Source organism: Zingiber officinale, chromosome 4A, assembly GCF_018446385.1.
Source record: "Zingiber officinale cultivar Zhangliang chromosome 4A, Zo_v1.1, whole genome shotgun sequence".
NCBI classification, from domain to species: Eukaryota; Viridiplantae; Streptophyta; class Magnoliopsida; order Zingiberales; family Zingiberaceae; genus Zingiber; species Zingiber officinale.
Window position 1 is genome coordinate 11,495,702 of NC_055992.1, and position 11,566 is coordinate 11,507,267.

The 11,566-nt window shown below is 42.3% G+C and overlaps 1 protein-coding gene across 1 annotated transcript; it reads right to left on the bottom strand.

Moving 5' to 3' along the window:
- Positions 1 to 5,855: 5,855 nt before the first annotated feature.
- LOC121973133 (WRKY DNA-binding transcription factor 70-like) lies at positions 5,856 to 7,414 on the bottom strand. Its single transcript, XM_042524719.1, has 3 exons — positions 6,929 to 7,414; positions 6,658 to 6,762; positions 5,856 to 6,576 (listed from the first exon to the last, which is right to left on the bottom strand). The coding sequence occupies exons 1-3, from the start codon at positions 7,294 to 7,296 to the stop codon at positions 6,144 to 6,146; spliced, it is 906 nt and encodes a 301-aa protein (XP_042380653.1). The 5' UTR covers positions 7,297 to 7,414; the 3' UTR covers positions 5,856 to 6,143.
- Positions 7,415 to 11,566: the final 4,152 nt, after the last annotated feature.

The following is an 11,566-nucleotide window of genomic DNA, read 5'->3' on the forward strand; positions in this document are numbered from 1 at the left end:
AGGAGATGGTCCTATCTCTGAATGCCAAGTGGGAGAGCTGATCGACTAAGCAAGTAGCAGCGCAAGTATAGCTCGCCACTAAGGATGGCGGGCTGACTACTTTGAAGGCTGACCTGGAGGCCTCTCAAATGAAATTGGAAGTTTATCAAGGTGCAGAGTTAAGCCGGTTCAAGATTCTGAAGCAAGACTACCTCCGCTCGGATCCTTTCAACGACCGGCTCATCGATCAGGTGCTCTGCCTCTTCAACCTTGTCATTGATGGGATGCGCGACTAGCTGAAGGATAGCGGCTACATCCCACCTCCTTGACAAACAAGGTCATCAGTCGGGACAAGCTGACCGAGTCACTACCTGATGATGTGCCGGACTACCTGGAGTGAACCCGTCCCATGCGAAGCTTGCTTCTTTTTGTATTTCCCCTCGCAAGCTTGTAAAAATTTTCTAAGTTTTAATGTATGATCGTCCGTTCGGCGTATCCTTGTTTATTTGATTCTGTATTTCACCGTTTGGAGTTTCTTTGCTTTGTTAGTTGTCCCACCTGTTCATGCATCATCGTTCGGCTCGAGTAGGACTACGAACCACTTACGTTTTGTGAAAAATTTCTAAGTGTGGTTCCATGTTTGTCCAATCGTCAATGTAACCAGTTGCTAGGATATCCGAGCGATCACTCCAAAACTACCGAGCGACCTTATTTTAGTGAAAATTGCTTCTTGGAGCAGCACGTTTCCTGGTCAGCCTTACTCTCAGCTTATATATTCATCGATCCTTTTCATTTGTCGTAGACTTTATTTTTAGAGTGATCGCTCAGCCGTTATTCATTGTAGACTCGATTTTATAGCCGCCGCTTGACTGTTGACGAAGACTTGAGTTTAAGGTCGTCACTCGACCGTTGACAAAGACGGGGGTTTAAGGTCATCCCTCGATCGTTGGCGAAGACAGGGATTTAAGTTCGCCGCTCGACCGTTGACGAAGACAGGGGTTTAAGGTCACCGCTTAATCGTTGGTGTAGACTAGGATTTATAGTTGCTGCTCAACTTTTAACTTGGCTGATTGAAACAAGAGTCTTGAATACTTGTGAATTTTATACATCGTTTACCTCATGCATCCACAAGACATACACTTATACAGATACATCTAGATTTATTCATGTACCTACGACCGACAGGGGTGAATATGAACCTTCTTCTTTTATTTATAGACCAGCGAAGGAGGTCTCTCCCTGATAGCATTCACCTCCAAGCGCGGGTTCTTCCAAATGGCTCTTGCTTCGGACTTGACCATCTCGATGTACTGGTCGCCTTTGACCTCACCCACCTCGTTGTCTACTGGAAACTTAATCTTCTGGTTGAAGGTAAACACCACTGCTTGGAACTCGTTGAGGGCGGGTTGGCCCAGTATGACGTTGTACGTAGACGTCGCGTCCACTACAATGAAATTCGTCGTCCTGGTCCTCTTCAGCGGCTCCTCTCCGAGCGAAATGGCTAGCTGTGCCTGGTCGATTGGCAGCACTTCATTGCCTGTGAAGCCGTAGAGTGGGGTCGTCATTGGCTGCAACTCGCTCCAGTCGACTTACAACTGGTCGAGCGTCTTCTTGAATATAATATTCACTAAGTTCTCTGTATCGATAAAGGTTCGATGAATAGTATAATTAGCGATTATCGCTAGGATGATCAAGGCATCGTCATGAGGGATCTTCACTCCCTCCAAGTCTCGGGAGCCAAAGCTTATTTCAGGTCCTTCAGCCTTCGCTTTGCTGCACCCAACAACGTTGATCTCCAGTCACCGAGTGTGCGACTTCCTCGTTTGGTTGGAATCACCGCTAGTTGGCCCACTAGCACTTATTCCAATTTCTCCCCGAGGGGTGTTATTCTTGTTTTCTTTTTCCCCAGCCTAGGGTCTGTTCCGCTCAGCAAAAGCTTGGGCGGGACTCGTGTTGTTCCTTCGTTAGGGCTATTGATGTCACCACTCAGACGTCCCTTTATATTCCTCCTTCCGACAAGTTGACCGATGTCTATGATGTCGATCAGGTGATGGTGACCGCCGACGATATCCTCGTGGAGCTAGTTGGCTTGCAATCGGAGTCAGATCATAATAGTCGCTCGTCTTATGCATTGCCGACTGATAAAAGGAGTAGAATAATGGCTTCCATGCCTTACCTTTTGCAGCTTTCGAGCGACCGACTATCACATGCTGCACGACATGCGTCCTGGGCTCAAGGTGTGGCTGTGTTCCTCCCAATCGAGGCCCCTTTAGGGGTTGATGGCTACTCGATTGACATCGCTCGGATGCTGCTATGGACTCGACAGGCGTCTCCTTTCTTCTGGCCGCTTGAGATTTCTCTACATTTATGTATTCCGTGGCTCTCCTGAGCAGATGGTCGAAGTCCCTCGGTGGCCTCCGGATAAGTTATCGGAAGAACTTCCCTTCGGTGAGGCCTTGGGCGAAGACATTCACCAATACTTATGTGGAGATCGAGGGAATATCCATGGCCACCTAGTTAAAGCGTTGGATGTAGACCCTCAGTGTCTCCCTAGGCCCTTGCTTCAGGGAGAATAAATTGACGCTTGTTTTTGGGTGGCGGCGACTACTAGCGAAGTGATGTAGAAACGCCACTAGAAAGTTCTTGAAGCTGTGGATTGATCTGTTCAGCAATCTCTTGAACCAACGTTGTGCTGATCGGGAGAGGGTGGTGAGGAAGACCCGACACTTCACCCTGTTATTGTACTGATGAAGTGTGACCGTGTTATCGAACTTGGCCAAGTGATCGTCTAGATTGGTAGTTCGGTTGTATTTCTCGATCTCCAGCGAGGTGTAGTACCTCGACAGAGGGTCGTCCAGAATCCCCTGCGAGAATTGTTAATCATCTTCCCTTGGTGTCTTTCCTTTTCACGCGTCCCGAACGGGTGCGTCGTTCGAGGAAGACCCCCGGTCCTTGTCCACTCGGCCCCGTTTCTCTAATGGAGTTCGGAATAGTACTCAATGAAAGGGGATCAACGCATTAGGTACCTCCTCATATGTGCCGATCGACTACTTGTTTTTTCCCTGAACGGATACATGCTCCGCTCGACCTCCATATCCTGCTTGATGCCCCGCCGCTGATGCCACGGGCTCATGCACTTAGCGCTCAGCCAGCGCTTGTTGTTGTTGCTACTCCACTATCCTTGTCGCTCAGGCTTGTATAAGCATATCGAGCTCCTTTGCATCACTGTGGTGAGTCATCCAGCGACCTCCATCTTCTCGTTTCGGATGGAGACTACGTTCCCACAGACGACGCCAAAATGATCCTGTCAAAAAACGGGAGGGTGGAAAGCTGGGGATGTGGCTACTATGCTAATTGGCTGTAGAACATACTCCACTCTGCAAAATAAGTAACGTCAGTGTCGAACCAGGGAAGGGGTCCCCGACGTTGGACCTCCGATGCTCAAGTCAATCACCGAAACCATAGAGGAAAGCAGAGCAACAGTAACGCAAGCGCAAACAGTAATAATGCGTACCTCCATCGATGATTGACCTCATTTTATATAGACCCCTGTGGGCGACATGCATGCTCCTAGAGACACGGGCACGTTCTCCAATATGTCCTATGAAGGGACATATCAGGAAAGTATCTCTGACACCATACCTTAACAGGGCACGCATATCCCTAATAAGATAATAGAAGCTTCCGCTGTACGATCCGCCTGTCGACCATGTCTCGTGTCAGCGACACTATTTCCCAGAAGGATATCGAGAGATATAACAATGGTCCAACAGCTTGGCCGAGCGTGGTAGCCACTCGGCCAAGACTCCTCCACTTCGTTGATAGCCAGGTCTCGCTGCTTGGCCGAGCGAGGCAGCCGCTCGATCGGGATTCCTCCACTCTGTTAATCTCAGCTGCTATTCCTTACGGTGACTGAGTGTAGTAGCATGTTCCTCTCGTTCAGACAAGCTCTCCGGTCTCCTTAGTATCCTACTGCTCCACACTGAGCGTCTGACTGTCTTACCGTATTATCCAAGCTACACGGTTGGCCCGCCCGGACACCTTATTACCCGACCAGCCTTTGTATCAGACCTTGATTGCCCTGATTGGCTGATGTAGCCGTCCTCCGCTTGGCCACCATAGGCGAGTCTTTTGACATCTTGGCGTTGACCTTGACTTTGACCTTCACCTCGACAGTTGACCCGTATCGGATGAGCCTCCCTCTATCTCCGCATAATAGTGAATCTTCTAATGCTTTTATTATGTCTAAATGTTTTATTTCTTTAATGATCGTACAATATAATCAAATTTCAAAGTCGAGCCTCTACCAATATTTCCCAATATGTTTCTTTGAAGTAGTAGGCATCATTCAAATACTTATGGATGAAGGCGAAGACTCAATGTTCTTTTATTATTATTATTTTTTGTCTTTGACATGGTCTCCTTCTCTACTTGAGATAAATCTTCTTTCATTCTAAGGCTTTTCATCCACACATCTTGAGAGCCAAGAAAGGCTTCATCATTAGATACCATTTATTACAATTTCCCTTTCATTTTATTAAGGATGAGAAGTTTGAATTCTTGCCCTGTAGGTTGCCCAAAACATGATTTGATAAATCCACAGTAATCATCGACCTTTTGATCCATGATGTCAAACAGATTCAGAGGATATTAGTCCAGTTAAAATGAAACGACTTCTAATTGCCAAAAACACACAGTGATCATGTCATAAATAATGAGACTGGATTTTACAACTTAAAAAAGCTAGCTATCTACAAAATCCACACATATTGTTAACCCAATCTTTGACACCGGGGATCCAAATTAAAATTATAGATCAAATCAAAGTTATCTATTGAGTAGTGATAATCTCAAACTATCGGCCTTGAAATTAATTAGGCTGGGTTGCTAGATTGTCCAAGTAGGAGTGGACCCTCTTTGGTCGCGGTCATGTTCTCTCAATTATAGCGAGGTTTGCTAATCTGATGTTTCCTGAGTTCGAGTGGGATGCCAACCGAGTACCCTGAGTGTTAGGTCAATCGAGTACACCAAGTGCCAAGTCACTTAGTCACAAGTCGAGAGAGTTTGTCGACTTCTGAGTGGATCGCTGAACACCAAATACTCAGGAAGTTTCTCGAGGTGGTCGAGATGCCCAAGTTCTCCAGCCTAATGGAGAGCGTACTGAGTCAGGGAAGACATGTACTTTACTCCTAACTGTGGCCCGAGTGCCAAGTTCTCTAGAAGTATTCACAAGTGAATGTCGCAGTTGAGTTGGAAGTGAGATTACCTAAATGCCTGAATCGGGAAGAAACGATGTTGAGGCCTGCATATAATGCAGTGCCCTTAAAACAGATTCATCTCATCTCCAGCTGCGCCTCAAGATTATCGTGTGTCATCTATTTCTCAAGACACAATGGTAAACCGCGATCCCCACCCAATACTATTGGTCTCAGTGAACTGAGATATATCCGAATGTTATTACAGATATTCTGCCGAGTAAGAGATGTACAACACAGAGGATGAGAACGAGGAGGAATGCAAGTGGATGGAGATTCTCTTCTTTGCCCCAAGGCGGTCGAGATGCCCAAGTGCTCTCGTTGAATGGCGAGCCTTGCTGAGTCAAGGAAGACACGTGCCCGACTACTTACTTTCGCCCGAGTGCTAAATGCTCAAGAAGTATCCTTAACTGGATGTTGCAACCAAGTTGGAAGTGAGATTGCTCAAAGAATGCATGAATTGAGAAGAAACACACTATCTTTGAAAGGGATTCGTCCCACCTCCATACTTCAAGGTTGTCGTAGGTCGTTTAATCCCCACCAAACACTGTTGGCCACAGTGAATCAAGAGGTACTCGTTAAATGATAGCCATCAACCATCAATAATCAACTATTACTATATGAAAGACTACAAAATATTCATACATTTATTCACAACTATAATACCTCTGATACAATATAAACAAACAACCTTATTTTAAAAATTTTTTACACATTAGAGTTCTCTCTATCCCCTTCTTATTTCTATTCACATTTTCAACACATAAAATATAATATAGACGATTTCATCCACAGCTATCGTTATCACTCAGTTACTCTGCGCATAGACAATCAACCACCAATATTTTGGGGTTTTCATCACACAGTTACTACTACATTCACCACTATTTTCCAGCAAGATATTTTCTTTCAGTGAGCACTCATCAACGCAATTAACTCGTCAAACCCCATACCAAAGCCTAAATTAGCAGAGCTGTAATTGCCATCTTCAGCACTCAACGGAGCCAAGCCGGAGAACGTGGAACTGATCTCTGAGGAAGAACAACTCCCTGCAGTCGTCGACTCAATGCTTATCATCTCTTCCTCACAGTCTCGCTTCATCGCCGATGGAGGAGCCGCTAATTCCTTATCATCATCATCCGAAGCATCATCGTTCTTGTTCATTTTCGATTCGAGAGTGAGCGCCTGCAGGTCGGTGGCTGCAGTAGTACGATCGTCCTCCGTGCAGGTGTGTTGTCCCACGTAGGTGATTGCGAAGATGGAGTCGTTCTCTTCGGTCCTCTGCACTTGTCTTGTGACTGGGCAGCCTCTGTCATGCTTGTGGACGCATCTGTAGTAGCTCCTGCAGTTACATAAACGAATAGCTGCACTGATCAAATTAAATAGATTTTCTGGAGAAATATATATAGACATGAAGATTGACCTTGGATGCTTGGATCCATAGATTCCCTTCTGCCCATATTTGCGCCATCCATGGCCGTCTTCAATCTTAGTGGAGAATATTGTTGTGCATGAGTATGGATGTGCTCTGCAAATTTGAACATATGAGCGCATGCACATGTTTACAGAACATGTCTCTTTAATTATCCCAAGAAGTTTGGACAATTATTTCCATGATTTGTTATTGCACCTGTTGAAATGAATCCCAAAATGTTTTTTTAAAAAAAAAAACAGTTTTTTATGCATTAATTTACCTTCTTCTGCAGCTTCTTCTCCTCGAAGTTTGGAACTTCCTCTTGATCTGTTCATGGCTGCAGCTACTCATCCCTTCAGAGTTAATTGGTGCCTTATCCGATTCGGATTCATCCTTCTTTAGTTCCATGAAAGTCAGTGCTTTGGCGAAGGCGGCGCCGACGTCCACCAGCAGCTCCGCCGCCGGGCGGCTCTCCGGCGACGACAGCACGCCCTTAAGAAGAAGCAGCAGCCGCGCCGCCTGCTTCTGGCCTCTGTTCAACTCCTCCATTGCCGCCTCCTGCAGGTTGCTCTGCCATGACGACAGCGACGACGACAGTGACGACGACTTCGCTACTTGCTCAGTGCCATTAGATTTCACACTCTCCATTGATCGATTCGATTCTGCTGGAGTTCTTTATTCCTCCGAGATCTTCTATCGCGAAGTTGTTGGCTTAGAATTCGTTTGCCCTGCCTTAAAAAGGAGTGCGGCCGTGGAATGGGGACAGATGATGAATCACCACGCTCGTAAATAGAGGAATCGACGTCAATCATTAAGCAAGACGCATGCAAGACGACAAAAGCGGCGATGCAATCAGCGTGACGTTCTTGGCGCCGCCGTCATAAATCAACTTCGAAATTTCTTGATTTAACTCGCTCATTTTCTGTATTTTGCGTATACTTTTCGATCTTCGTTAGATTCCACTGTTAGGTTCGCGTCGAAAGTGTTATTTGTATAAGAAGGTTTGAATTCTCCATTCAGATTGAACTCGTTCATACTGCTCTGTTCAGACTGAGGTTGGGTAATTGGCGGACAAGGAAATCTGTGAGATGGGCTCAAATAATTAAAAGTAATGAATAGTTAATAAATTCTTTTGAAATAAATAATTCTAATCAAATCTTGTGTAGGGTCAGTTCGTGGATTCGGTCGGATGTTGAGCTCCCAGTGAGTAAACGATACTGAAGTCTTTTCAGTGGGCATTTCATATGATATTTTTAATATCATCTCTAATTCCATCTAAGTTCGGTTGGAGAGAACGAAATATAAATCTTTGTAAAGAGAAAGAGAAGTCAATAATAATTATTCTTAATTTTCTTAATTAATTAATCAAAATGTCGTGTAGAAGAACATATTTATATATACAAACAGTGGGGTAACCAATATTTTCAACGAGAAGATGTAATTTTTAAAAAATTTAAATATTAGTATACGTTAATATTCACTATTTAAAAACCTAAATTTTGAATTATATAAACTGAAATTTAAATTTAAAAATTTTAACCATAGCTCTTCATTCTAATTGAAATAATGATTTAAAAAATTATTTATGATCTTGTTCCTCATAATATCTAATATTCATATGAGATCTTCATTATGATTTAAATAACCATCCTAATTACTAACTTGATAAATTAAAATTTATACTTTACAACTCTCCTTCAATTAATAAACATAAACGAAGAAAAGAATAACTTACTCTCTTGAAAAATGGTTGCTTTTGAAAAAAATAGAAAAAAGAATATAAGGAGGAAGAAACATACTAGGAGACTTTCTTAATTAGTAATTTTGACTAGTTTTGGTTAGCTCGACAACGATACAAAGAGAGTAAGCTAAGGTAAGATACTGTAGGAATTATATTGTAATTAATTGCACAAAATAATTAAATACTTACAGCGATCTCTCGCAGATCTGCAATCGACGTCGGTAACTCATTGTCGGAAGAAAGATCACAGGATCGGAAGGCTCTCCGCAATTCCACGAACCAAATCCCACCGCCTCAGATGTTCTTCCCTCTTTCGTCTTCTCACGTCTTTTTTCTCGTACCCCTTAATGATCCTTGGATGTACTATTTATAAAGGGAAATGACCTAGGGGTATAATGAACTTTTCTATTAATAGTAGTGGGGAACGTGGGCATGTTCCCACGTTCTCACTTTCCTCATTTCCTACATCTCCCACTCGTCCAAGGTAAGTCACTAAGACTAGTTCATTCAGGTAAGTTACAAAGACTAGTTAGTCACAAAGACCTAATAAGTCACACATACTATTTGAGAGTTTGGTCACAAAGACCTAATAAGTCACATAGACTATTTGAGAATTTGGTCACAAAGATATAATAAGTAACATAGACTATTTGAGAGTTTGGTCACAAAGACCATATAAGACCATTCAATCCATACTTAGAGAAAATGATTCGTGCGACAGCAAATACACTGAGCGATAGTTGCTAAGAAGATTGTTACACCTTTACTTAGCTGCTCTTTGAACGATCAATACTAACAAAGTTGTTACACTTTACTTAGCCGCTCAAATAAATTAGAGACAAACTTTGCATGACACATAGCCTCTTTCCTGGTGGCACATAGCCTTTATCCAGGATCCATCCAATCTTCAAGTAGCACACAACTATTATCTTGGAGATATCCATGTCTTGCTATTTACCCAGATTAAATAATTTTCATTTACATCAATATGAACATCTCTAATCCCTTATAATGACCATTATATCAAGAGCATGTTCCATATCTAATATTCACATTTATTTCTATACATAACAGAAATGAGTCGACTAGTGAATAATATCAAAAGATGTAAATATATTTAATCTTCCTTTTTAGCTAGAATCTATTTATTTTAATCAGTTACTTTACTAGTTATGCTCCATAGACCGAATTATACATAGCCATAGGATACACGCTAAAGTAGCAGACACTGATTAAAATTTCAAGTAAACAGCTAAGTAGTCACTAAGGCAAAAAATGAGATTAACTTATAATCTCAAAGGTCTAACAAAGTAGAGAAACATGGATTCATTCTCGTACTACCTTTATTATTTCAATAGCACATGTGGTATGAATCACATGTTATGATATTATTCTCTTTACTAAAAAGAGTGCATGTTGTCTTCAAATTTAACATCGTACAGATTTTGATCTAGACATACCTAATGTCTAATCCTAAATTAAACATATGAGTCCCCTCGGGACGGTCTAGTGACTAGCACATGAGGTGTTGCCACCATGAGGTTTGGGGGTTCAAATCTCGGCAAAGCCGAGGTAAATGTCTCCCTTATGTGCTAGTCACTATTCCAAAGACTAGTAGCCGCCCGTGATTTACTTCTTCTGTGTTGGCCCTGGGACGGGTTGGCGGAGGCATTGAGGGCGAGCGTATTCGCCTTTTGCCACCTGAATTCAACATATGAATTTTAATCTGACCTTCAACAGGTTCAGTAAATGGTGGATTCATTTAATTTGATGATTATTAACACATAAATGATCTCATCTTGACACAATTATCAAGGCGACCTTAACTTATAGATCTGTCTCTAATTTCAGCTGTAAGTTGTTCCATAAGTAACAGTCTTACCCTTATTTGTACTTAACAAACAGAGATGATTGTCCATGTGAGTGGACCAATCTCCACCTGCCAACATGCTCACCGAGATCTTATATGAATGTAACAAATACAACAAATACACTGAATAAATTATGGCAAATGACACAATCAAATCACAAAGTCTGATTGTTATTTCAATATTGTTACATTCTACGAAGTCCCAAAGACTTTACATGTTCTTTAAATGACTCTTTAGTCATTGGCTTAGTAAAAGGATCTGCAAGCATAACACGTGTAGGGACATACTCAAGAATTACTTTTCTTTTAGCCACAATATCCCTCACAAAATTATATTTAATTTCTATATATTTGTCTTTGCTGTGATATTTGGGATCCTTGGTTTGATTGTCACAGTAGACAATTACTGGACTCTCACTATCCTCAACAATTTTCAGATGTTTCAAGAACCTTCTTAACCAGACTGCTTCTTGCACAGCCGCTGAACATGCCATATATTCAGCTTCCATAGTCGACAAAGCTACATAAGCTTGTTTCTTGCTGTTCAAGGAGATGGGGCCACCATTAAGCAAGAATGCATAGCATGATGTGGATTTTCTATCATTCAGGTCCCCAACCCAATCTGCATTTAAATAACCTTTCAGACTCATATCTGATCCTTGAAAACAGAGACAATAATCTGTTGTCGCCTTCAGATATCTGAATATCCTTTTTACTACCTTCCAGTGTCTCAGTCCTGGGTTTGACTGGAAGTGACTGACCAAGCTCACAACATAGCTGATATCGGGACGTGTACACAACATAGTGTACATTAAACTACTAGTAGCACTGGAATATGATTTTTTATTCATGACAGCTATTTCCTCTGGAGTTTTAGGATATATACTCTTGCTTAAAACAGTATCTTTCACAATAGGTGTATGTTCTACATTACAATTTGACATGCTGAGATGATGTAACATCTTATTTATATAAGACTCTTGTGACCGACCCAAAAGTATTTTAGGACGATCTCTTATGATCTTCACTCCTAAGATATATTTGTTGGTGCAACCTTAGGTCAAGGTTGACCTGGTTGACCCGACTCGAGGTGACTTGACTCGAGTTGTATTTTGATATTTGACTTGGGAAGATTATCGGTGCAACCTTAGGTCAAGGTTGACCTAGTTGAGTTGCATGTTGATATTTGACACTCGTGAGAGAGTTCTATTCTTGATGTGAGACAAGAATAGATGGTTGGGAGATTATTGGTGCAACCCTAGGTCAAGGTTGACCTAGTTGACCTGAAAAGTCCAAGTATGGAGACT